This window comes from Chanos chanos, chromosome 3 (genome assembly GCF_902362185.1).
Source record: "Chanos chanos chromosome 3, fChaCha1.1, whole genome shotgun sequence".
Lineage (NCBI taxonomy): Eukaryota > Metazoa > Chordata > Actinopteri > Gonorynchiformes > Chanidae > Chanos > Chanos chanos.
Genome location: NC_044497.1, coordinates 43190475 through 43218471, shown reverse-complemented (window position 1 = coordinate 43218471; position 27997 = coordinate 43190475). Strand labels below are relative to the sequence as shown.

At 39.4% G+C, this 27997-nt stretch overlaps 4 protein-coding genes across 4 annotated transcripts; 2 read left to right on the top strand and 2 right to left on the bottom strand.

Annotated features, from left to right (window-relative positions):
* The first annotated feature begins 4 nt into the window (after positions 1-4).
* itga2.2 (integrin, alpha 2 (CD49B, alpha 2 subunit of VLA-2 receptor), tandem duplicate 2) lies at positions 5-14128 on the top strand. Its single transcript, XM_030767907.1, is given in 32 exon segments — positions 5-17; positions 798-921; positions 3376-3485; positions 3579-3670; positions 3771-3885; positions 4001-4128; positions 4303-4451; positions 4560-4710; positions 5000-5165; positions 5427-5500; positions 5753-5891; positions 5979-6124; positions 6473-6616; positions 6724-6927; positions 7010-7140; positions 7754-7880; positions 7882-7918; positions 8009-8091; positions 8093-8158; positions 9878-9989; positions 10075-10159; positions 10785-10923; positions 11176-11268; positions 11431-11507; positions 11594-11677; positions 11797-11899; positions 12054-12164; positions 13013-13123; positions 13288-13401; positions 13503-13592; positions 13778-13894; positions 14039-14128. Coding segments are annotated over 32 exon segments (3525 nt in total).
* An 815-nt stretch (positions 14129-14943) lies between these two features.
* Positions 14944-16435, bottom strand: LOC115808154 (molybdopterin synthase catalytic subunit). The gene is made up of 4 exons (XM_030769435.1): positions 16315-16435; positions 15937-16090; positions 15703-15826; positions 14944-15533 (listed from the first exon to the last, which is right to left on the bottom strand). Exons 1-4 carry the CDS (start codon positions 16433-16435, stop codon positions 15447-15449), a joined length of 486 nt encoding a protein of 161 aa, XP_030625295.1. The 3' UTR covers positions 14944-15446.
* A 161-nt stretch (positions 16436-16596) lies between these two features.
* mocs2 (molybdenum cofactor synthesis 2) lies at positions 16597-17284 on the bottom strand. The gene is made up of 3 exons (XM_030769437.1): positions 17221-17284; positions 16856-16977; positions 16597-16745 (listed from the first exon to the last, which is right to left on the bottom strand). The coding sequence occupies exons 1-3, from the start codon at positions 17230-17232 to the stop codon at positions 16619-16621; spliced, it is 261 nt and encodes an 86-aa protein (XP_030625297.1). The 5' UTR covers positions 17233-17284; the 3' UTR covers positions 16597-16618.
* Positions 17285-19207: 1923 nt separating this feature from the next.
* fstb (follistatin b) lies at positions 19208-23616 on the top strand. Its single transcript, XM_030768946.1, has 6 exons — positions 19208-19295; positions 20180-20371; positions 20537-20755; positions 21100-21324; positions 21920-22150; positions 23537-23616. The coding sequence occupies exons 1-6, from the start codon at positions 19211-19213 to the stop codon at positions 23614-23616; spliced, it is 1032 nt and encodes a 343-aa protein (XP_030624806.1). The 5' UTR covers positions 19208-19210.
* The last annotated feature ends 4381 nt before the right edge of the window (positions 23617-27997 follow it).

Genomic DNA, 27997 nt, shown 5'->3' with positions numbered 1-27997 from the left:
CAGTATGTCAGAGATGTGTAAGTCACAATGAGTAAAACCAAACCTCATAGTAAACTAATCTTCATGGGCTAATTTCCAAGACAATATCTAGACTATATCCTGCCCAGAACAGGGTGGTCCCTATCGACTGTGAGTCAGAGATCTAGATAGTTGTTAAACATATCGTGCAGAATGTGAAACCCATTTTGCATGATTTATCCTCTTTATGTTTAGGTGAGAGAATGCATTCAGACATGTTTCAGATGTTTAAATTATCGTTCAGTACTTCAACTATCATTTGACTTCCTGTATTTCAGTGATATTTAATTAAATATGTTGAAAACATTACTATTTGTGAGGGGTAAGTGGATTTAAAGAGTGTCTGTATCTGTTATGCGGGTTATGAGGGAGGGCCAGATCTGTGTTCAGTAAGTTCTGTGTTGTGTATGGGGTGGAAGGCTGGGCTGCATAAGTATTGTCTTTGATGTGCAGAGATTTCAGTAATACTGTAATAGAAGCTTTGGTGTTTTTCTGCTCTAAACGATTGCACTGACATGTCTGTTCTTCAAAAAAAAAAAGTTATTGAAACACACAGCATGCTATAGCTTGCCTGGCCCAGTCATCGCTTACACACTTGGTGCTCCAAATACAGAACAGGATATAACATCATAGTTTACCATCAGAGCTGGAAGAATCTTGCTTCTTGCGTTTGATGCCTGTTTTACGTAACTCCATGGCTTGTTTGTGGCAGTGGTAGAGTCTTGCTGTTGCTTGGCATAGGAATGTGATGCAAGAATGTTCTCTATCTGTTCTTGCAGTCAGGGCTTTTGACCAGTCTGAGGCTTTTAATGTGGGGACAACAGGAGCTAAAGTATTCTCTGGACCAGCAGTGGAAGAATTTGGATATACTGTGAAGCAGTTCAGCAATCATCAAGGCAAATGGTAAGATGTGTGCTGTTTTTGTGTGAGTGCGGGGTCCAGATAGATGACATGATATATGCGCACTAGGTACCTTACATTTAGGTACCTGACATTTTTATATAGATGCGCCAGCTGCATTTGCATTGCTTAGAGAATCACATATAAACACACACATTCTTTATGATAAACACAGTATTGTGGAATGTATATGCAAACAGTACTTTTCCCCCTCTCTCCCTCTCTCTCTCACTCTCTCTCTCTCTCAACACACACATTAGTGTTGAAATAGTATAATAAGGAAAATAGGTTAGTATTTCTGGCTTAGATGTACCATGCTGTGTGCAGCCACTTCCTAAATGTGTATATTCCTTTTCTGAGGAGATCAGAGGACACCCAGCAGGTTCATACTGTGCCACTACACCGACCCCCATATACATCCATGTCCTCATCCCTTTCCATAATCGCACCTCATATCTCTCACTGAGCTGCCAAGTCCACATGCTTCCTGAGAGCCACACTGTAGTCTTCCTTCAGCAGATATTAGAAAAACAAAGTTCCTTTTGAATCTATCTGCAGGGAACTGACTTCCTGTCTTTTCAGTAAAAAACACAATGACTGAGCCTCATCCTATGGGTATACTAGTCATAGTCTTAATATAATGCTCCTCCTTAGCATTGCTACATAACATAAACTATAAAGAGGAATATATGTAGATTTGCTTCTTTCATATAGTTATGTTTAAATGAATGTATCATGAGTATGTGAGAGGTAGAGTTTACACAACTATGTTTGTTCTCTTTCATTCTGTGTTTTCATAGACTTCTAGTGCATGAATCTTACTATTTTATGTTATCTATGCCCTCGGTCTTTCTAGTTCATCAATAAAAATACTTCACATGGCTTACTTTATCCATGGAATTTACCATCCTGTCTGGACAATCGCATTTAAAGCACACAGAAATGCTACAGAAAGTCCCCTCATAGCTCATGAATAATGGCTGTAACGTCATAGTTTATTCAGAGGCAAAACGCTGTTAAATGAGTCGTTTCCTGTCAGAGAGTGGGCTCTGGCAGCTAACACAGGAACAGTAAGAGTAATCCTTCTGTGAGGTCTACTTCTGAACTATGACCCGCCTCTTACAATGCCTTGTTTATCATGGGATGAATCAGACATAAAAGGATAGGGCTGGTAGTCTAATAACAAAAGTTTATGGATTCCAAGATCCTCATATCACTAGCTAATCATTCACTGCAACAACAGCTTTACGTTTAGTGTTGAATCTTCAGCCCACTCTCCTGTATGTAAGGCTCTATGACTTCCTCTTTGACTTTCCTCTCCTTAATTTAAATTTTCCAAAAAATTCAGAATGCTGAACAGTCAAAAGAAAAAGATTAGACAAGAAAGATAAGAGAATAACAAAAAATATTCCTCTCATCATTAGTCTTCTTAATTAAAATGAGCGCCTGCCTTTTTTTCTCTTCCTGGACCTTATGAGAAAAAAGTCATCGGAGAGCATCATCTTCAGCTTCTCTTGACTGGGCTAATAGTTTAGCCCATATTTGGTGTGCTTTAGCTCCTCTCCATTTCTCACAGGCATTGTGGCTTTTCTGGTAGTTAGTTCAATTTGTGTGTGGTTTAGACCACTGTCACCAAAAAACTATATTAAGGCACTCTTGTGGAAGGGCTCTGGTGTAATAAACCACAGTTGCTGTTCTCAGTTTGATGCTTGTAGTTATCACAGTGACCTCGTTTGAAAAGCAAGCGACTCCTAACAGGATGCAGTATACGTGCATTGCTGTATTCCTCGGATTAAAATGCTCTGTTTCGTCTTTGCAGTCACAGGTCGTTGTTATAGAGCGCCTCTGTGGTTTGTAATCCATTGGGTGTGTCAGATCTTGATAGTGTGTAATCAAGAGAACTATGGTGTGCCTACACAGACTGTCATGCAGTCTGAGTATCCAAATATTATCATTACAATATTTGGATATGCCTTCCGGTGTCATGAAATCATTCTCTGTCTGTCTGCTACCTTACCAGTGGGTTTATGTAATCACTGGGTGTGAATCAATGTCTCATGCACCCTAGTCAACAAGACTGGTGACACATATAGATATTCACACTCAGTGACTACACATGTATGAACACACACACATACACAAACACACACACACAAACACACACACACACACACACACACACACACACACACACAGAGAGAAAAGAACAAAATTTTGCTCTTTGCTTAACCTAACACATCTGATTCCAGAAGTAGTAAACCAAGCATGTCAGCTTAGGCGTGGAACAAAACTGCATAGAAGTGTAGTTCTCAGGGAGGACTGGACATTCCCAGATGAACTCATCTGGAAAAAGATGTATCATCCACATAGAAAGGCCACACAGCTTTTTCAGCATTTTTTTTTTTTTGGTTTGTTTAGCTGTTATTTTCTAAGAGTAATTTGCTTACTGCGCTACAGGTTACTTGTGGGTGCTCCATGGAGTGGCTACAAACAGAACAGGAAAGGAGATGTCTATAAGTGTGAGATCATGGGCCCTGGATCTAGCTGTGAGAGACTTAACCTTCAGAGTAAGAGAGATTTTTTATTTTGTTTATCTAACTTACCCAATAGTCCCACTGTCTCAGACAGAGTTAGTCTCAACTGTTTTTCTTTTGGTGCAGACTCTGTCAACATAAACACTGTGAACAACATCAACACCAACATGAGTCTTGGTCTGACCCTCACTCGCACGACCAAAAACGACGGATTCATGGTATAGTAGAACATCTGCAGTATTACGTGCATGTTTCAGGGACTCTTATATGTTTATGCATTCTTTAATAGGCTTTCCCTGGCTTGTTTGTCTGTTTCAGACTTGTGGTCCTCTCTGGGCTCAACAGTGTGGCAGCCAGTATTTCTACCCAGGAGTCTGTGCTGAAGTGAAACCGCTTTTCTCTCCTCTTCCTGCGTTCTCTCCTGCATTGCAGAGTGAGAGTCACATTTGGCCTTGTCATCTTTTCGTATTTCATAAACTGCCTTTGAAAACGAATGCTGTAATGTATTTTTATTTTGATGTATTTCATCCTATTCCATTCCCAACTAGCTTGTGGTGGTCCGATGGACATTGTCATTGTTCTGGATGGTTCCAACAGTATATATCCATGGAACCCTGTGGTAACCTTCCTCGAAAAACTGTTAGAGAACTTGGACATTGGACCCAGTAACACCCAGGTCAGTTTAATAGTCCAGTGCCTCTGCATTTACACGGCATTTGTATTTTTGTTACTTTTGACAGGACTGCACAAAATTCTGTATTCTCGTAAATCATTTGTATAGTGATGCAGTAGAGTTATTCCCAATAAATATAAATGTGATTTTCTGTTATTTTCGTTTATGTTTCTTTAGGTCTGTATCATTCAGTATGGTGTTGATCCTTCTTTTGAATTCTACCTGAGTTCCTATAAGACAAAAGCATCAATTGTTGAGGCTGCTTCTAAGATAAAACAGAAGCAAGGACTGGAGACAAACACCTTCAATGCTATTGAGTTTGCCAGGTACGCATGTTTCAGACACTCTGGGCTGCTTAAGTGTGACCTCTGTATTGGAACAGGCTGTGGCATATTCATTATAATGAACTGAATGTTTCTCTGTTTGCGGCACAGGGCGAATGCGTTCCTGCCGAGTAATGGAGGTCGTCCAGGGGCAACTAAAGTGATGGTGGGGGTGACTGATGGAGAGTCTCATGACCAGGCATTGAGAGACAAAGTTATACAGGAGTGTGAGAAAGAGAAGATAACTCGTTTTGGAATTGCTGTGAGTGAAAAAGAGCACAGATTTCAGTTTCTTCATGAAACACTTTTGCATTCATGTAAACTGCATATCGCTGTCTCAGAAAGACAATCGGCCCCACCAACCAGTGTGGTTACATGAACATGAGGGGCAACATGTCTAACAATGAGTACGCCTCTTTTATTTAAGTTGGAACATTTGTGTCAGACATTCAAATCATGAAAAATTAAAATTGCAAAAATATTCATACTGATATTCAAAATTTTGCAAAATGTTGCTGAGTGCCTGTTCTTTTGTTTGTTTGATTGTTTAGGTACTAGGTTATTACCTGAGAAATGACATTGACACCAAAAATCTCATCAAGGAAATTAAATCAATAGCCAGTGTCCCAACAGAGAAGTACTTTTTCAATGTGTCTGCAGAGGAGGTTCTCTTTGAGATAGCCGGGACTCTGGGAGATCGAATTTTCAACATAGAGGGTGTGTGTTTTTTTTTTTCTTGTGACTGTTTGTGTCAAATAATGATAAAACCAATCTGTGGAATCCAGACCATAACACCACAGGATTGTTCAATGAAAATTCAAATTAAGTTCTAATTAAAACCACTGTGTTTAGACAATTTGGTGAAAAAATATTAACTAATGTGGTCAGCAGTTTGGAATCTTTAATAATAGCCTGCATTTGGTTGTGACATAACCAACAACAGTGTGACTTTTTTGCCTTTTTCCTCGTCTTTGCCAGGCACTGGTAAAGGGGGAGATTTCCAAATGGAGAATGTCCCAAGTTGGTTCAGTGCACATCAGACTAGTAAAGAGGTGATTTATCTTTTTTCTATGCCTGCCACATACACTCATTTCATGCTTTTACATTCTCTCAGCCTGATGCTCTGTTTTCTCTGAGAACTTTTACAAGTCTCTCTTCTCTCCGTAGAGTGTAACATCCATAGTGCTCATGGAAATAATGGACTCTCTTGTGTTCTCCAGCCTCCCCTGATCATTAGTCTTTAGTGTTTCATCACTGAATTCAGTTTTGTAATGACATATTACTGTGTTCTGCACCTGATGCAGGATGTCTTTATGCTGGGTGCTGTTGGAGCCTATGGATGGAGTGGAACTGTAGTTCATCAAAGTGCCCAGAAGTCAGAAATTTTCCCTAAAAGTGCATTTGAGAAAATTCTGGAGGACAAGAACCATAGTTCATTACTGGGTGAATATGATTTTCTCTGTGCTGTCAGTAGTTTAAGAGCACTTAACATAAGTCTACCCTGTGTTAATTCCTGTGCTGTATGTTTAGGTTACTCAGTGACCACGCTGACTGATGGCTCCTCTGAGTACTTTGTGGCCGGTGCTCCTCGCTCTAATCACACTGGACAGGTGATAGTGTACATAATCAACAGCCAAAAACAGCCCGTCATCATAGACTCACAGAGAGGACATCAGGTAAATTTTACTGTTGTTATTTTTGTGCCCTTTCTATCCTGAAAGATGTTAGAGACAACATTCACCTCTTGAGAATGCTTGACACAAATGAGCATTTTAGCAGTGAAATCAAATATGATCCTTCATGAGAGCATCTGCTGAAAGGCTCTTTGACTCCAGTATAGACACTAAAAATGAATTCAGGTACCAAAGCATGTGCACCTTCAAAATGTACCACTGGCTGATTGCTGGCTCAACAAATGTGTTTTACCTTTTAGGTGGAAATGGTTTGCTATCGTTCTCCAATCAAATGCCCAAATTATTAACTAGTGCAAGACAGTATAACGGTGTGGTGTATCTGTTTTGTAGATTGGCTCCTACTTTGGCAGTGTGCTTTGTCCTCTGGATGTGGATGGTAATGGTGTTACTGATGTGCTTTTGGTTGGAGCTCCTATGTTCATGAGTGACCAAAAAAAGGAGACAGGAAAAGTCTATCTTTTCTCCATCACCAAGGTAACACTCCTACTGTGAGAAATCACAGTGTTGTTGAAGCAGAGCAGACACAATGAATACATAGTATTGTAACAGTCACATAAGTGTTTCATGTTTGGTTTTTTTAGGGTCTTTTGAGTGCTGCTGGATCTCTGGAGGGTCCTTCTCCATCAGTGGACGCTCGGTTTGGGTTTGCCATCTCGGCCATGCCTGACCTTAACCTGGATGGCTTCAATGATGTGGTGGTTGGAGCCCCACTAGAGGACAATAACCATGGAATTATTTACATTTATTATGGAGAAAAGAGAACTATCCTGAAACAAAGCTCACAGGTAAGCCAGAAGGGACAGAGATACACGTGATACTGAACAACCAATACAAACAAAATAAATCCATTTATTCCACATATTTTAGAAAATCTTTGCATCAAAACTGGACCCAGGCCTGCAGTACTTTGGGCGATCCCTGGATGGCAGCGGAGATCTTAATGCTGATACAATCCCAGACATCTCGGTGGGGGCATATGGGAAGGTGATCCAGCTTTGGTACGTCAGTTTGTGTGAAGTTTCATTTTTTTTGAGAATGTCCACTACACTGTCGGGAGTAAGATCATCATGATCTGTGATTTGGGCTTGAGAGTGATGTGCAATGTATCTTTAGCATGAAAATGGACATAATCCAAAAACAATTCTACCAAAAAAGTCGTTTATTAACTCCATTAACACTTATGAGAGAATGTGTAATATTTAAACCTTTACACGAGTCAAAAATACACTGTCCAACAGAATACAGTGTGTTTAATTTTACAATAATTGAATTAAGCATAGAACAGCTACCTTGATGTGTTGGTTTACTTACATTCTTCTGTCCTTCAGAATTGATAGACTCAGTTATATCTGCTCTGTTTAGTATTTCTGACATTAAGATTAGTGTGTCTGAGCTTACCCTGCCAGTGGCTCTGCAGACTACCAGTTTGTTTGAAAACAGAGGTGTTTTCGCTATCCTCATTTCTGTATTCCACCTATCCATAAGACAATCCGTCCATTTCCACTGAATAAAATAGCAAGTTGACTAATTAGTTTTCTTGTACAGTGGAAAATTAACCATTTGTTCAAATGATATCTTAAGTCCATTGTAATATAATTGTTCTGGTCTCAGGTCCAGAGGAATTGCAGTTGTAACAGCGAAGATGTCTTTTACCCCTGAGAAGATTAGTGTTCTGAACAAACCCTGTTCCTTCGGTGGAAGAATGGTATCCTGTTTCAAAGCCAATATTTGCTTCAGGTGCCACATTCAGGCCCAGGACACGAGCGGGACCTGTAGGTATGGCTGCTCTCCACTATCTGTCTTAGGAGTCTACATGAAATGAAAATATCCATGTCGCTTAATGGAATCGTTTATGTTTATCAACAGAAATCACATACAATCTGACTTTGGATAAAGATCTCCAGTCGTATCGAGTCAGTTCAAGAGGCCAGTTCATCAACTCAGAGCGTTTTGTCCAGAAAGACATTCAGTGTCACCACACAGGAGATGTGTCAAGAGCACGAAGTCTACATCCAGGTGAAGTGTCATAATATTTCCATGTTACAAAAGTTAACCACATGTATTCATTGTTAGTAATATACACACAAGTGGAAAAGACTCAATGAAATGTTTTAAGTTATTCTGAATGTAACTTTATTCTATTGTGTCCTTGTTGATTGAAACACTATAGCTTTCAATACATCAGTATTGCAGTAAGTGTAAGCCATAGTGATGCAGTGAAGGTAGCCAGGACATCCCTGTCATACTCCCTTCAAAACTCAACAGATCATTGTCATTCTAATTAGTAAGGCTCAAAGCAAAAACAACCGATTTGATTAACAGCTTGTTCCATCTTCTTCCATTTTCTAAGTGTTGTCTTTCTCTATTTTATTTTATTTCCCCAATTTTAGTGTAGAATATGAACTGGGTTTTTTGCCTGTCTCTAGGTATTTGTCTCATGGCTGCTTTCTATCAACTTCTCAGTTTATTTCTGCTGATAAGGTACTTAAGTTTAAAAAAAAGCTCTCTTAACAGTGAGAATTTTAACACGTTACAAAGAATTATCTGTCTCAGTTTGGGATGTAAACAGTAGCTTATGAGGGAAGAAAAATTAAGGACATAAAAGAAAGTCACTGCGCTGTCATTTAGCCTTTTGGATCTTGTCAGGAAGGACTAGCATGTTGAGTTTTCTGTGCCTTTTGGCACAAAGGCTCTTTCCCCAGTGGCACATAGACATAGAAGAGGATACTGGCCACCAACAGTTAAACATATGAGAGACCTTAGAGATTGTTGCTTTTTCTGCTCGAGAGGGTGGTTCACATTCTAAGTTCAGATTTCCATTTACTGTAAATTCCCTTTAAACCTATGAGATTAACGCCTTTGCTTACAAGTAGCCTAACGGTATATCTGACATGCTCTTTATTTTTCCCAGTAATTAAAACGCTTAGTAGGCTGTGTTATCATTTGAAAATCTGTGGACCAATACATTTCTATATGATACTGAAGCTTGATTATTTTGCAACTTTATTATTTTCCATTAGATATCTTGTAGATATTACCATATGTTGTTTTTTATTTGCCTCCTGTAATTATTAGCACCATATCATTATAATCTGATTCAAACTGCCTGTAGTAGACCAAATATTTTTATTCTTTAAATCCAGTACAGCTGAGGCTATATTCCGATAGTAGGTATACCCATAAATCATTATAGGATAAACTAGAATTGTCTCTAATACTCACCTCAAATAAAGGCCTGGTTCTTTCTTCAGTTGAGGTAAATAAAGGTCCCAGCCACTATTTGAGAATATACAGAAATTACTATATTTGTGTCATTTTCTCCCGTGTTTTCAGTATTTGTTTGTCTTAGAAGATTGTTTTCTTCTTAATCTTGATTTTAAATGTAAACTTTATTAATTCATGTATTGAGGCTTGTTTGATCCTTCAGTTGATATTGTGTGTAATTATTAATTTTGTGATTTTTTAAAAAACAACTTTGAGGTGATCCATATTTTAGACCTAAAGATTCACATGAATCTACTGTCTCATTTTTCATCATCTGGGAGTGTTTTCTAAGTATGCATTTACTGCCTGCACTCTGTTCCATCTGTTAAAGCTTTATTTTCTTTTGTAATTAATAACAGATTACACACCAAAGCATACCAAAAACTACATTTAATTGGATAAAAAACATTGATAAAATCCTTAGGTGGTTTGTCATAACCGTTTCATTTTGTTATGATGTTCATCTAACAGGAAGCCCCTGATTTGGTCAACCCAATTTCTCTGCATGTGGAAGTTGTTCAACAACGTCCCGATACCAATCCTGTTCTGGATGTTTTGAGTCCCAATGCATGGGAGTTTTTTTGTGAGTCTCATGATAAATATTCTACATTTCAAGGGCCATTTTACTTTTTCAAAATGTGACATACATTTATTTTTCTTTGGCTCAGATTCCATTTCAAAGGACTGTGGTACTGATGAATTGTGTCGAAGTGACCTGAGCATAAATGTCAGAAGAACAGATCAGCAGTCAAGGTGAGTTCAAAGGCGTCCTTTTCCTATAACTTATTGAGTGAGCAAATGACAATTTGTCTTCATTTTCTAAGCACTAAGAGTTCAAATGTAACCTTGTGTAGCTCTCTGACAAACGGAATGGTGAAGCATTTATTAAACCCTCTGAATATTTTGCCCAAAAGAATAAACTCTCAGCTGAACACCTGTAACTGCTGAAACAGTTGTAGCTGGGTCTACTGTCCGAGTGCAGACAAGTGAACTATTGCACTTTAATTACCATGTTATTTATAGAAGAGGTGTCCCACATGTCTTTAGTTAACTAAATTCAACATGCTCTTTTGTATTTTAAATCTTTTTGCTAAAATGAAAGAAAGCACATTGTTTGTGATTTACCAAAGGCCTTAGATTTAAAAAGCTGGTATGGTCTGTCATAAATTTGTATCTAACAGTGCAGAAGTTATATATGTGGGTTTTCATTATGGCTAAAGTCCTGAACAGTCATACATATTGCAGTTTGGTGCACATTACATATTGCGTCTTAGTGAATGTTATTCTGTTACACTTTCTAGGCTCTGTTTGACATCATGTATGTCATTAAAGTTTTGTCTTTTTGAAATAAATAAAATGGAATCATTGTGCTTTGCAGTTCATCTCCACTGTTGGTCACCTATACCAAAAGATTGTCTCTCACTGTGACTGTGATGAACAGTAAGGAGAATGCCTACAACACCAGAGTATCTGCCAACTTCTCCAACAACCTATACTACTCCTCCATTACACCACCTGTATGTGCCAAAACCTCAGTTCATTTCTAAAATCTAACCTTCTACCTTTCTGTTCATTAGTTAAGTAACTACTTAGGGCAGCCAATCAAACAGTTAGCATTTTATACTGAAATTGACTAAACAAATGCTGTCTTCCAGATTCAGTTGTCTGATAAGAAAATTCCCATAAAAATGTATATTTATCCTTATGTTTGTGCTTGTGTTTGTGTGTGTGTGTGTGTGTGTGTGTGTGTGTGTGTGTCTAATTTTTAGGTTGATGGGACAGAGGTCAAATGCACCTTAACCTCAGAATCCCTAACCTTGTACTGCCAGATTGGATATCCAGTCCTCCAGATGAACCAGGAGGTGGGAATAGCAGAGTCTTTCTTTCAGTTTGTTTGTGTCTGTGAACATGCGCACACACATGCTCTGTGTGTATGTCATACTGACGAAAGTGTCTGGGAGGTTTGGATATTACTGAGTCTAAATGGCACTCTTACTCTAACCACGGTATCACTCTCCATACAGGTGACTTTTGATGTCAATTTTGACTTTAATCTAAAGGAAACTCAAAAGGATGCCAAAGTCAGCTTTCAGGTCCAAAGGTAATTCATCCATTTATGTTATTTGAACTGTTTTCTGTGTCTAGATGCTGAGGGATTTCTCACCTTTTTTTAAATTTATTCCATAGTGACAGCACAGAGGAAATACCTTCAGACAATAAGGTCTCCATGTCCATCCCTCTCCAGTATGACTCTGAGATCATTCTCACCAGGTCAGAATATAACTGTTACCACTGTTAAGACTGTTACCAGATCAGTTAATAGGATCTACCCCTGAGTATCATTGTGTTATTCTTAACAGCATTTTGATTTCGCTGTTTCATTTCCACAGAGATACAAATCTGAATGTTTATTTTCTGGATGAAGAGAGCAGTGTGAAGACAACAATGACGAGTTTCAGTGATATAGGCCCAGAGTTTAACTTCATTATAAAGGTTAGTGAACCATTGAGTGAGGTAATGTACACTGGTTAGCCTTCCAATTCTTCTCTCTTGTGGCACATTGCAGAAATGAGGTTATAACAAGGTAAAGTTCAAGAACATGTTAGAATGCTTCAGTGACCGTATTTACTGTGTTTTATTTCCTAAGGTCTCTACAGGGAATTTCCCTATGAGTCTGGCTTACCTTACTGTCTCACTGCCCACAAAGACTAAGGAAGGAAACTCTCTGCTCTATGTGACTGCTGTAAATACAGAACCTGTGAGTCACACACAGAAACACAGACACAGACACACAGACACAGACACAGACACACACACACACACACACACACACGTGCGCGCACACACACACACACAAACACACACACATCCTTGTGGGGACTTCCCTTCTTCCCTTTGACTCCCATTATTCTGTAACTAAAGGCTGATTTATACTTCTGCGTAGACTCTACATGGAGCCTATGCTGTAGCCTATGCCGTTGTGAGCATTTATACTTCTGTGTTAGTGTGTCTGCATCACTCTGTAATGAAACCTTCAAAACGCTAGTTTGCGGTGGGATTTCTATGCCACTGTCTTGATTTCCACTGTGTGGAATACTAATCTATCCCTAACCCTAACCCTAACCTTAACCTTAACCAAAGAAATGTTTTGACACTTTTTGTTTTATCAGTAACAACAATGTAGTTTAGAAAAACATTGTTCTCCTCGCAGGGACCAGCATTTTGGTCCCCACCAGGTCCTTTTTTCAGATTATGCTATTTTACTGGGGACTTACTGGTCCCCAGAAAGATGCCGATACATGGGGCACACATACACGAACACACACACACAAAAATAAGACCATTATTTTCCGAGATTAAGTACAGGTTTGAAAAGAGTGCTTAATTAAATATGTATTCATGGAGACAATGACACACTTGTCTTTTACAAATGGTCTGAGCTACTCGGTTAACATAAATGTTCAGTCTGAGAAAATGGAAAAGAAAATAACTAATCACAGTTTTTTTTTGTTGTTTTTTTTTTTGTTTTTTTTTAATGAAACAGTTCAATCTTGCAGCATTCAGTAAGTTGCAAAAAATTACAGAATGGTTTATTTTATTGCACAGGTTGCAAATGTCCACTGTGAGACCAGCAGCCTGATTGACCCCCTGAAGATTAAAGAGAGACCATACACAGCCAGCTTCTCCAAAGAGAACCTCAGAGGAACCAAGGAACTGGTATGTGTGCTTACATATGGAGCTGAAAATAATTAGCAAAAGATCAAAGAGCCAACTTTTTTGGTGACGTTTTTGATGTAGTTTTTAATGAAGTATCTATATAGGTTGCTGTATGTTCAGTTTCTCCCTTTGACTGAAATTTTCTGTTTTTGTCTCTCCTCTAGAACTGTGAAACTGCAGTATGTCAGCAAATGAAATGCACCCTGAAAGGCCTAGAGACGAAGAGTGATTACTTTGTGAACGTTACTGCATGGATTTGGAATGGCACTTTTGCCTCAGTAAGATTTCTCCCCCTTACTCGTTAACGGGTGTGACGCTGTAAGTTTTTGTAAGTTGGCCTCTCTCACTCATTTATTCTCTTCTGTCTATGTTTGTTTAGGCAGATTTTCAGTCTGTCTTATTGACAGTGAATGCAATGGTAGAAACATCTCAACCTGATCTTCTACTCATCAAACACAACAACCAGCAGGTAAATAGAAGACACATTTGAATTATGTCCAATTAACTACTGAGTTCAGTAATCCAACAATTCGTTGTTTGGGGACATTGTTTTAATTAACGCCACTACTTTGTCATGGTTCAGTACATGTTGTTTTCAGTCCTTATATGGAACTGTAGCTCCATGAAAAATGAACTGCTCTCTCCTCTTGGCAGGTTGTAGTCACTATCAGTGATCCCCGAGCAAAAAGGGACGTGCCAATTGGTATCATAGTAGGCAGTGTGATCGGTGGCCTGCTCTTACTAGCTGCTGCTGTTGCAGTGCTCTGGAAGGTACGTTTTTAGTGTGTTTTTTTTCTGAAAATACTTTACTCTTAAAATCGAGGAAATTGTTGAGAAAAGGCATGCTTTTGCTCTGTTGTCACTGACTAATAAACAGGAGATACTGGAAAATGTTTATGTGCTGCAAAATTTCAGGTCGGTTTCTTCAAGAGGAAGTATACACAGCTGCAGAAGAACGCTGCCGATGACGAGGAGACAGAGGGACTGCAGGCCAACACTGCCTGAGACAAAATCTTCTCCTCCTGGCAATTTCAAAAGGCATTAAAATGTCATTTTATTCCAGAATGACCTTACTCATAATTACAACACGGTAGCAGGTAACTACAATGACTTCAGAAATACACTGATGTGTCTGCAGAATGACTGTATGCTGCTCTTAGCATAGCAGTAGCTAAGGGTTAAAACGTGTGTTTGAGTGTTTTGAAATTGCTTGTACAGTGTGTGGACTTGTGTATGAACTGGTGTAAATTGCAATTACTGTACTTTTTTATTTCAGTCTTGGGCACTGGTATGTTTTTTTAAACATCTCCATTGTTTTAAAATTCACTGAACTGTATCAGGGATGGTGCTTTACTCTGGAAATCCATATATAAACTGGACAGAGTAGGCTTGATCAGGCATATTATTTGTCACTCAGACTCAGTAGTCATGTATTTATGATGGTTATATGTTGTTTGTTTGTTTCTTTAAGAGACTCACGTGCCATACTTAAATGTATGGTAATCTTTGGTTTTGCCCCAAGAGAAATCATATGCTGGCATATGAGGAGTGTTAAACATAGAATACAAATCGTATGATTTTATTTATTTGAATGAAACTGCTTGAGCGTGTGACTGATATTCATGAAACAGATGACCTTTTACATAGTACACACTGAATTAACTACTGTTATGCAGAATCCTGTTTGTCTAATGAGTATGAAAATGCATTACTGTAATTTTTTTCAGTGTAGCATCAGCATAACATAGAAAAAAATCACACATCCAGACTTTGCCTTTGGATATAAAATTGTAAATATTGTAGAATAAAGAACGATAAAGTATGAGCACATTCTTGAATGTAAAGAATGTACAATCTTTATTAATGATTTTTGAATGTTTGTGTCCCAAGGAATAGCATGTTGCAATTCATATTTGTATTCACTTAAAAATTTCATCTTAAATGCCTTGGATATCATAACTAACTGTTAACAACATGGTGGTAATAAGTGGTAATAATACTGAGGTGTTCAGACAATCCTAATTATTAGATTGTCACAAAATGCTCTCATTCCTAATGGCATCACTTTTCATAGACAGTTGCCACAATCAAAAGAAAACAAGACTAATTTATTGTGCTCAATGTTTACACGGTATTTTGCACTGGTACTTTTTATATTTTTTATGTAAAGGCTTTCTAGTAATTTACCCATTTATATATGCTGGTTTTGAGCATTGGTTTTGATAAATTCAATTAAAAAATGATGAAAATCTTTGAAAGGCCAGTCATCCGAGTTTGCTCTGGGATCTGTGTGAAGTCTTTATTTCATCTGACTGATCAGAGGTCAACATTTCTTAGTGCCGTCCTGTTTCCCTGCCCACAAACACTCTTTGTTCTCTTTCCAGCAAGACTCCTCCGTGTCATAGATCTCCTAAAAGAGGACATGGAAATCACTCCAAAGCACTGTTCATGCAAAATCTTAAATAGACTTTACAACTACCAGGCAAGATTTCACATGTTCAGTGAATACTTCTAAATTGATTTATGTTCTGACACAATCTAGGCACACAGTTCTGGATCCATTAAAAGCAAAAGCTCACCTTCTTCCAAATAGGGACTTTAGCTTTCAGTGTATTTATGCAGTATGTCACTGCCTCCATACAGTCTCCTCTGTGAGGTGATGAAATCCCCACTATTACACTTGCCTCTGTTACAGGAACCACACTGCAATCATGAGAAGAAAAAAAAACAACAATCCTGAGACCTCCATGAAAAGGCTATTATTGTTATTTTTTTTTTTTTTACAGTTCTGAGGAATAACTGACTAAACTTACCCTAATCTATGCTGGATACAGATATACCTAACAGCTGGCCATCTTACTCTAATGTCATTGCAGATTTTTTTAAATTCCATTTCCGCCATTGGGATGTATGCCTCATATTCCAGCAGCACCACCTTCTTTCCTTCAAAATTATCCCTAGTGGTTCCTGAAATAAGAATAAAACATTTACTATTGTGTCATGCCTTTGCACGCTAGCGTGAATCCACAAACAAACACCTACAGTGCTCCTGTCTCAGACAAGTATTAAGCCTAGTCTTGGCCTTAGATTTTGTCCATGTAGCACACAGTTCAGTGCAGAGCTAGTCCAGCTCTCTGGTTACCAAACCACATTATATCATTTAATTTGATATATTTAATTTAAACTACTACCTATGAACAAAGAGATTGCTCCACAGGAAGGACAAGTCACAGAGTCAGACACCGCGTCGACAGAGAGTTTGTCATGAGTTAGCTTTATAAGGTCTAAAGGACCTTCTCCATTATCAGTCATCCTAGTGAGGAAAAACGACAATTATCAAATGTTTAAGATGTACACAGAGGGCTAAGCAAATATTCACAGTTAAGTAGGCAAAAGTATGTTGCATGGCATATTTCCAACGTGTAGTTAAGAAGGTGTGGTCAAATTTGATCAGGCGCTAATTTTACTCACCTGACTAGATTCCCGCCCACCTATCTATCCACCACTCAGGGGCGGTATGATGGCGATCTCGTCACCGAGTCTCAAGTCCACAAGTTGATCACCCAAAGTTACGTACTCTTGACGAACAGCGAGCACCACCTGCTCGCGCAATACTGACAGTCTATGAAGAGAGCACGGAAATTATGAATGCACTTTGGACAAGGAAAACCGACATGAGCTACAAAAGTAATCTTAATCTTAATCAGTCTCTTTCATTACGTTACAACCTACCTTGGGTGCCTTTTCTCTAATTCCTCCCACAGTTGCAGGGATGTTAATGACGATGGCAGACTGATGTCCTCTGACTTCAGCCCAGTTAGCTCTGCGCTCTTAGCGAAGTACAGCACTGTCACCTACTCGGGGACAACACACATGCACACACACACACACACAAATCGATACTCTGAGTACCATTCTAGGATATTTAAAGTAACAGCGTTACTTCAGATACCTTTCAAATGAGCCCTCTGAACTGAGATGTCGAAAACAGAGTATTCTTGTATGTTAAGAGATTAGAATCTACTTTTTTACTGCAGAAAATCGGTACTCATGCAATTAAACATAAGTTAAGGAATTTGACAGAAACATTTACCTACCTCGGTATACATGTATAGAGAATGGTTTCACTGCAAGACTGTCACACACTGTTGTCTACTGTTACTCCTCTTCCTTGGAGCGGAGACAGCATTGGTTCTACTTTTGGTCAGCTGACCGCTGAACAGGAAGTAGATATAAATGAATTTTCACAGAGAGTAACGGTTGAAAGTGTCAGCTGTTAAAGTTTTGATCCGTGGCACTGTAACTTCAGCATTTAGTTATCACAATCCTAATCATTTAGGTTAAATGTGGTTATAGTCTCTCTGTGCAGTTTTGTGCGCTCTGATGCAAACTGTAGCCTTTATTATCGAACTTTCTGTCTAGAAAAAAAGCACCAGCAGATGTCCTCCAAACCTCGTAGTGAAAGCCAAAGGCTTTGCCAATTTGAATCCTCGATGATGCTGTATAGATATTGACTTCACGGTCTCCCTCATCGTTCAGAATGGAAAATAAGCGCAAGTATTTGAGGAGCAAAGTGAAATGGATCTCAGGTCTTAACTATCAATAGGAAGTCCTACTATCATGATAAAATCTATAGATCGGCTATTGATTCTTTAACGTAGTTGTTCGGAATATGTTAAAGAATCAGTATTTTGCAGCCACGTAAGAATCTGATTAGGTCCATATGAATGCTCATTTTGCAACAAACACTATCACAGCAAGGATCCTTACTGATACCCTGCAGCCCTGAGGACGGCCTGTCATGATGCAGTAAGCAAGAACACAGTCCTATTAGGTTATTTGGCTGTCTGGATTGGAAACACCGTTCCTGTTGCCTTGAGTCGTAAGCAGTGTATGATGAGACAGTGTGACAGACGTAGTTTTGTCTGTCTGCAGGTAGAGGGCATGGTATACCATGTGTCATAATGGAGCTCAGGAGTTTCAGAGTTGTTCGCCTAGTGGCACACTTTTACAGGGGGAAGAATACAGTACCTGTCATCTGTAGATTTGATCATGTCTAGCTATTTTTTAACAATTAACTTTAAGTTTAAGGAACAGCTACATGCCTTCTTTACCGCATCTAATGTAATGTAATACTCCACCCATTAGTGTCCTTTGAAGCAGGATTTGTTGTGCTATATTTATATATTTGACCCGGAGAGGACCAAACAACTGTCTCAACTATTATTAGCACGACCATATCCCTATGTCTATTATTATCAGTAAGAATTCACTGTAATGGACCACTTTACAAGATTAACGCTTATCGTCTGAACTGGATGGCAGATCGTCTGTTATCGCGGATCTATTCAAAGCAAGGGGTGGTGATGGACTCAAGTAGTTCATAAGCATTCCGATGGCTGACTTCTCAAAGCCTGCTGCATCAATTTCTGTTTATCCCTGTAAGTTTGTTAATAGAGGTTTGCCACATGCAAACGGCTATGTCTCACAAACATTTCCAATTTCATAACAAGCAAAAGTTGCATCTAAAATGTAATTTATTGATGTGTTGATCCAAGTCTTTACGCTGCGGGTTACTTAACCGCAAGTTATCTTTGTGAACATCAGTAGTAAAGTTTAACTGCAAAATATTTTTCTTACTTTCATGGCCGTTGCAGAGTACGCGGTTTTGTTTGGTTTCAGTTTGACTGATACGACATACATCAAATTTGACAATTCAGTCTGTTGGATAAAAAGTGCTATTTGTTTCATCTGACCAGTTCTACACGGTATGCGCGTTGTTTCCCTATTGATCACCCCGAAGCGCAGTAAAGTTACAAATGCCGCAAAATATGCTTTTCTGCACTAAAGAAAGTTGCAACTCATTCTTAAATGTCACCAGATAAATGTTGCTTAGGAAACACTGGTAATACTTTCCCCACCCCCCTTTAGTTTGAAGACCGCCCACCACAGGCATTTGACTGGAGACCCCCATATAGATTTAAAAAGCGAGACGAAATCCGTTTGTATGACAGTCACAGTGCGAACACCGTGGATAGATAACTTTACTGCCCGTAGCGGTCGAACACCCGTCCCACTATTCCAAGGATGCTACACTTACCGCAGCTCCGCCAGGGCGTGATTGCGCTTTTCATTTGGCTCGCGCACTTAATGGAACAACATAAAGTGCAAGGTAAAGAACTGTTGATTCATACAATTAGCCTGTTTTCCTTATTTTCAGTAGTAACGAGTTATTGTAAGAAACTGCTCTCATTTAGAAGTTTGGTAAACTTTATTCATGACTGCACGTTGGCATCTAGCACCTTTAGCGCATACAGGGCAAGTGTCCGATAATGCACTGACATTGCAAAGCTAAAATAAATTACCCCTCTAAATGGCCAGGTCTTATTTTTTATGGAATGCTCATGGTAATTGCATACGCGCCTACGATGGACAATCTAATAAGGCTTTCTAAAAGGTTTATGGAGATATCGCTCTTTTTGTTTTCTTTCTCAGACTAAAAAAGCTTTTATATTTTGAAATATAAATCTGGAGTTCTAAGATAAACTGTAAAATGCATTTATCAACAAGGACTGTTAACAATTAATCACAAATTATAGTCACAGTAACTTCGGTAACTCCAAATTGACCTATGTGTTTTTATGAAGCAGTTTCTGCAGTAATTTCTGTATACTTTAATTTCTGCATCAGTAATTTCTGCATACTTTTTACTGACGTGTCAAATGGCTGTGGTCTTTTACTGCATCTTGAGCAACTGCGCGAAGTATGTCAACTTACGGTTCTGTCGTTGTTTTGCTGTATGCGCCTCAAAATAAATAAATAAATCATGAAATACCAACTTCGACTTCAATATATATCTCTACCATTATTATTTCTGATTAATCCTTCGACTTGTCAACCATTGTTAACGAAGAAATGGTAATTAATGGCTGACAGTTTCTTGCAAAGAAAGTCTTCAGTGAGTTCCTCACGCTGAAATCAGAACATGACCATTGGAGGCAGCACGGATTATGCTGAATTGTTAGAAGCCGACATAACGGACTTCGCTCTTTACAGCTGGCAACTGCTGGCTTCAGCAGGGAAAGAACGGAAGATGCCAAGTGTTATATATGTCTGGGATGAGCCGGGAGGACTGCTGTAAAAGTGGCCGACTGGGGACCGCATGGACCGAGGAGGATGTGCCCAATAACACGTTATTCCGATGGTTGATCTTCAACGGTGGTGCCCCAAATTGCATACCATGCAAAGGTATGAAATGTGTCCTAAAGTACAACAGAAGTAACTCTAAAAATTAAATATGTATGTGACATTTCTAACAGTGTTATTTAAAGTATTAATGATACCAAAAAGGTTTTATATAATGACTGAAAAAGTGACAGATTGCATGATTAATTAATTGACTGATTGATTCAGAAACGTGTGATAACGTTGATTGCGGTCCTGGAAAGAGGTGTAAGATGAACAAGAGGAACAAACCCCGTTGCGTCTGCGCCCCAGACTGCTCCAATGTCACATGGAAGGGTCCAGTGTGTGGCTCAGATGGCAAAACCTACCGTAATGAGTGTGCACTCCTCAGAGCCAGGTGCAAGAGACACCCTGACCTCACAGCTCAGTACCAGGGCAAGTGCAGAAGTAAGTCTGCTCTGTTTTTTTCCAGTAGGACTACCTACCGCTGAAGGGGATGGAATGACGTTTAGTTCCATTTTAGTGTAAACAATGGGGAAGAGAAAAATACAGTTAAGCCCCTATTCAACTGATATGAATGATTAGAGATCGTGACAAGATCCTGTTAGAAGAGATCTCAACACTGATAGTCCTTAAGATTTCATACAGAGCCGAAAGTTCTACTGTATCCAGTGAAAGTGTCAGTTTTAGAGACATGCAAGGAGGTGAAAGGTCAACAGGATACATGACTCTACAGGGGTATGTTTCATATTTGGCCATAGGACTTAAATTGTAAATTCATGTGTTTATAGAAACATGCCATGACGTTCGATGCCCTGGAAGCTCCACGTGTGTAGTCGACCAGACCAACAACGCCTACTGTGTGACATGCAACCGCCTGTGCCCAGAGGTGACATCACCAGTGCAGTCCCTCTGTGGGAACGATGGGATTGTATACTCCAGTGCCTGCCATCTAAGAAGGGCCACATGCATTCTTGGGAGGTCTATTGGGGTGGCATATGAAGGAAAATGCATAGGTGAGAGCAGATCTATCCAGTGCTTAAGCTTGCATCATCCTCCGTTGAACATGTGGTCCTCATTAGTGTGTTCTGGTACAATAACACACTGTTCTAATTTGTTTTTAACTCTGAGCAATGTTCTGTTTATGAGCTGTCTTATTGCTTTGTAGTGTCAGTGCGTGTTGATGCTCGGTTGATCCCTTATTCTTAAACACTATAAAACTTTGAACACTACCTGTGTAGACATATGGTCAAAATATGCCCCTTTGCTTTTCCACGGTACAATCAGAGTGATCCTGCTGAGAGTAATTTATCTCTCTAGTTACTTAGGATGAGCATTTCCTCTACATGGTTTGTAATTTTCTGGTGTTCCAGAAGACTTTTTTTCTCATCCTAATCCCCATTCCAGTCATATGTCTCAATGTATGGATATGCTATCGGCATGCTTTCTTTTTACACTAGCAACAAGCTCAGCAGAAGGGCTTTACTGAACCAGATGTTAGAACCAGATGTTAGATAAGAAGCGAAAGTGACTTATATGTATACCAGTCTGAGCCAGTCAGTTTGAACATAAATGATGCACGGCAAGTCTGATTTACCTTGTTCTCTGCAGACGCCAGGTCATGCGAGGACATTAAGTGCCGGGAAGGCAAGAGGTGCCTGTGGGATTCTCGGACGGGTCGGGGCCGCTGTTCCGTGTGTGAGGACGTCTGCCCGGAGAGTCGCCCTGGTGACAGTGTGTGTGCCAGCGACAATACCACCTACCCCAGCGAGTGCGCCATGAGGCAAGCAGCCTGTTCACAAGGCCTAGTCCTGGAGGTCAAACACTCTGGCTCCTGCAACTGTAAGTAGCAGAAGCAAAGCTGGGGAAAATTCCCCCCCTCCCTGAGAACAACATCCCTGACCTCTCCCTCCCTGCCCACCTCCACTCTCCCACCCATGTCCCGTTTCAAAAAACTACCGGCAACGGACTCTGGAGGCAGCTGTGCTTGTATGTGCCCTTGTGTTGGCTTGATTCATCTTCTTTTTCAGTCATGTTTTGGCTCGATAGCAGTGAGAATTTTCTGGAATGTGCCAGAAGCATAAAGGCAGTGTCCAGGAGTAAGCAGAATGTGCTGTCATGAGCTGCCTTAATTCACATGGGGCTGTAATTCTAACTACATCCATTCAAATCACCTATGTCAAGAAATGGTTTTGAATTCCTTAGAGCTGGAGTAGTATGCTCTCTGCAAAGCTGTGGGCATATATGTAAAAGGTTACATATCCATCGCATTTGCATGGAAAAGAGTCTAACATATAACATGTGCTGTAGACATTTTATGAGAGAAGCACATCGGGCCATACACTCACTGTGTTTACAATATATGTGAATCTAGTTCTTGCATATGCATTTGGCTGCATCATTTCTAAGTGCACTGAAATTAACACATGATACAACCCAGTGTGTGTGTGTGATGAAGAAAATGTGAATTCTGTGTCAGATTAGGTGTAAATACCCTCATGTGTGCTCTTATATATGTGAGAAACCATGTAAGTATCTTTAGCTAACAACCAGAAGTGACATTTTGGTTGTGATGTACAGCGTCTAGTATATCTTGAAAAAATACTAATATTTGAATAATCTATGTTATTAACTCATAGACCTCTTGTGTTGCGTATCCTTAATGATTGAGGAGGAGTTTGATTTGATGGACTGTCTATTGTTTGACCCGGTTATAGGAATACTTCACCTTCATCAGCTAAAGCTGTGTTTGTTGGCATTAAATGTGTAGAAGCTTCAGATAGTCCTGTGATATCAATGTGGATAAGAAGGGAATAAATGCATTATGTGTTGTGTTTGCTTCTAATTTTTCCCATGTCAGAGTGCATAAAATCAGGTTAGACATTGTTTCCGAGGCCAATAGCTGGACGCAGCCAGGTTTTGAAAGAGCTTGTCCAAAATGAGAGCACTTTTCTGTCTGCTTTCAGGCGTAGACCACTGAACCTTCAGTCCCCCACCCACTCCCCCTGCTCAACGCTCCAATCCTCCACATTATGTGAATCCCATTGCATTCTTTCAGATGCTCTTGTTCACCGTTTTAAAAGACTGTCTGTGAAGTCATGGAAAGAAACAAATTTGCAACGATTTTTGGTTCTTTTCTAAAAGACGTTTAAGAAGCCATGCAGTAAAGATTCTGTGCTGTTGTGTTGTTGTAAAATGATGCAGCAGCTCCTATATTCCTCCATGTAGCCATTACAGAGGAGCTGGAGGAAGAGGAGGAGGAGGAAGACCAGTACTACATGGATTACGTTCATGTATCTCCACTATAAACCGGATAAAGCACCAGAAATGGGACTCAGACACAGCACAGAGTCATGTTCATATTGTACATAATGCGTGTGCTTATTTATTTTCCATGGAGGAAAAGAAGAAGCAGTCATATAGCTCTGGATGTTTATTTATACATTTTGTCCATTTATTTATACATTTATAGTGTCTGACTGTAAACCTTTCGTCTCTTGTATATTATTCTCAAAGAGTTGTTATTTATTATGGGGTGCTATGTTAATCATGTAAGGTATATAGGTGCTCTTTACGCTGTATATTGCTGTCTGTGTCATGAACAAGTATGCTGTGTTCTTTTCTTTTCGTCTTCCAACATGGAGTATCTGCATGTGTTTATTTATTGGAAAAGTATTGCTCACTAATAAATGTACTTTTAATGGATCTGGTCTTGTTTACAAATCAAAGCTGACCAAAGTGGCTTTGTCAAAAACGTCTTATGCATTTCATTTTTTTTTCACATATACAATCCGTTATTTCATGTGAACAGGTTCATGTGATGGTTAAGAAGCATTTTTTTCTACATTTGAAATACAAAACAGATTTTTGAGAAACTTTTGTCTAAATGTGCCATTGATATTTTGCTTGAACACTATTTTTGCCAATGTTTTTAATGCAGTCAATGTTTTATTTTGCAGATGGCTCATACAGAGCAAGTTTTATCACATTCTGTACAGAATTAACTGTATCAGTCTTTGCATTATATTTTTCCTCGTTATTTTGTGTATTTTTATGTTAGAGACACAGTTATATAATTATGAGGGTTTTTTTTATTTTTATGTAAATGTTTTATGTACATAGAAGGATGCCATTTGTAAAAATACAGCATAAGGAGTAAAACATTTCTGACAGTTTCTTGTCTTCATTTTCTCTGCCCGCCAATTAGAATGTTGTATAAATGTACGACTACACGGACATGCATCAGCTTTCAGACCGGTTTAATACTAGAAGACTTTACACGTTGTCAAGAAAACAATTTTGCAGAAGCGCAATGTTTACTCCTCCCAGAAGCATTTTCTTAGATCTGTTTCTTTGGTTTGGAGTGATCTAGTGCGAAGTTCTTAGCATGTAATCGGCCTTGACCTCACAGATTAACTCTAAAGAGAGCGCCAGAGAGTGGATGTGTAGTGCATTATCCTCTGTTCGTGAGAATTGGGCTGCCCGGGAATACAAGTACACAGCTATTGATGTCCTACAGTAGCTACTGAAGCTGTCTAGGCCAGAGCAAGACAACTAATTTGCCAGGAAGTTGTACAGACAGAGATAATTGTAAGGGACAGGAACACTTCCATGTCTGTCCTGTCTCATTCCTCCTCCTGGTTGGACATTTAATCTGAAATGCTTGGACATCTGCATGTGAACCAGTCTATGGCTGTAATTCTTTCATCAGATATTACTCATATGCATTTTTCTTCTTTCACATGTCCGTCAAATTGATTTTGTAGCGATTTTATATTTGCCTTTAACCCATTAGAACCAGACAGTCTCATGCCATTGTGGTTAATTTGATTGCAGTGAACTTTAAGTGAATGTCTTAAAGGTGACCCCGGGTGCAGTGTATGAATCATTGGCTCAGGTAAGAGGCCAGTGGTGAAGATAGGATGAAACTGGTCTTGGCACTCATTGTGCTCCTGTGAGAGAGGCTGAATCAGCACTGAGCCCAGCCTGTTCTGTCTCCAGTCATATCTTCACATAAGTGAATATGGGCATCAGGATCCTGTGTTCCATGCTGAGCAGCATCTGCCACGGATCACAGACCCAGAGAGTATAATCACATTTCAGAAGACTGTAGCCAAATGAGATAGTGATCAGAGCCCACACACATACACATATATACATACACATACACACACACACACACACACACACACACACACACACTCACACAGGCTATCTTGTGCATGTTTTGGAAAAGGCAGAACAAATAGATGACAGCCTCTATAACCGTGTTAAAGAAATGCTGACATGACAGTGAGACTGGAGAGTTTTCCCATGGCGTTGACGCTGCAATGAAACTCACCTTTGTCCTTCACACTGTCAGGAATGCTGTCCAGTGATTGGGTGACAGACCATTCTAGGACAAAATTACTTTCCTGCTCTTCTCAGAGGGCTTCTGGGATATTCCAAGAATTCACTCTAAGTTCATATGAGGACATTGGTCTCAAAGAGCTCTGTGCTAGAGACAGAGGTGAAAAAAAAAAACACTGAAAAAAATATTTCTGGCACTGCTCAAAAAAAAAGAAAAAAAAAAAGAAAAACAACAAAAAAACAGCATGCAGCATCAAAAAGTGTTAAGATTTCCTTTGGGGGGGCAAAAGCTGCTCGGCCCAGAACAGAGTGGGCAATACTGAGTTTGGCAGTGGGTCATTTCCTGATGGTCCTGGATGTGGGCACCATATATTGCTGCCAGACAGTGTCCACTGGACCCCTGCTGGGGCTCTCATGGGAGTTCAATAGAAACGTGTAAGTTGGTCGATGTCTATGAGACAGTGCCACCGGTCAGGCGAGGTCTGTGCACACAGTGTGTACTGCTGGGGCTGAAAATAGAATAGACTCGACTTCGGGGTGTATTGAAATTTCTGCTGCTCTGGACAGCAGTCAAAACAGTTCTTTCAGTTTATCTGGCTGTCTAGATTTGATTTAAGCAAACTACATGGACGGGCAAGCAGTTAAGTTACAGTATAGCTTGCACATATATCAGACTAGTCATCATGTTGTGTTGTATAAACCCACAGTCTGTTTGAGTTCTGTATATACAGCTATTTTGATGAGGACCAGTAGCACCCCCAGGCTCTGGCCCCCACCCCAGCCCAACTTGACAGATGACAACCTCTGAGCGTATTGAAAATCTTGTAGTTATTTAAGTATAGCGAAGATCAGGTGTTTCAGAATGGCTGTTTGTGGTTGTTCAGCTTTGTTGGAAGCGTAAACAACAGCATGGAGACCTTTTTCAGGCACACCATGACCCATCAAAAAGACATAAAATCTTCCCTGGGGTCCAACATCTATCAAATGCTGGATGATACTGGACTTGCTTAGATAGAGAGCTACATGCTCCTAAAGCAGAATTCTCAGCAATTAACAAACTCTGGCGCTGAGCTTTGTAATCTGATCACAGAGAGACTGAGACAGTGTATCCATGCAGCTCATTGTCACACTCTTTACATTACCAAGACCTATTTTCTCACTCGCTGTCAAATAATAAAAGCCTAATGGGAGACTGTGTCCATGCAACAAAAGTGTATACAGTGTGCCCCAAATGGGAGCACATGCTTCATTACTCTCGACTCTGACAAAGCTGTTTTGATGTGCAAACATGAGTGATGGAGGAATGTACATTTTGTCCCCTTGTTTGACCTCTTGGTATACAGAGCTTAATGCGAAATGGAGACATGGGAACATTTGTTAATTGGTAAGTAAACATTACTTGACAGTCCTGAACATCAGTGAAGGTTATATATGCGTAATAGACAATGTGCGTTAGCATCATTTAATGAGACAGTTTTTTCGTAATCATGTAGTTTCATGTTCTATAGCTTTGTGTATTTCATCACTTTGACAGAATTCAAAATCGACAGAAAATGTAAATAACTAAAAATAATAATAAAAAACAAAAACCCCAACATATCTTCTTCTCTGCAGCAGGTTTTGTATGAAATGCAGGTAAAACACAGAGTGCATTTCAGTAAACAACTACTATCATCTGCAGCTGCTCAACCGTCTGCGCTCTCTCCAATCAAGCAAGATGATTAATCTAACAAATGACCAAATATCTTTTTATTTATTTCGATAAGCTGCAAAGTTTCATTTTGATAAATTAAGAATTAAAGATATATAATTAATTCACTGATTAAATTGGTGAAATACAATGTAGTTGGGAAATGTTATAAAAAGTGATTATGGCTCAGAAACTTTTTGGAAACGCTCTCCTAATGTACAGGTGTAGAGAAGATGGGGAAGAGAGAGTAGACTTTTTAAAAGAAGATTAGGGTAATGCTGGCTGCCAGACCGACACTGGATAAAAGCAAGAGCAGATTTAAAGTTTCTGTCTTGCAGACAGCTTTGTGAAGTTGTTCAGACATGGTTAAAGTTTAAAGATTAATCCTGAGCGTTCATCTGTCTGCATACTAATATTTGTCTGGGATAGCGAGTGAACGAGCACTCTAAAGTGATCCTCTCTCCTTTAGAGTTTTCCCCCTGACACAATACTCGGAGAGAGTAATTGTATTTGTTTCGGCTTCATTTACATCTTATGCTTCTGCACAAAGTTTCTCAGGTCTCCAAAACTGATGGAAAAGTAGTGCATCCGCCACCCAAACAGAAACATTGACAACCTATATTTCCCAGTATGTGTTTTGAAAGTGATTT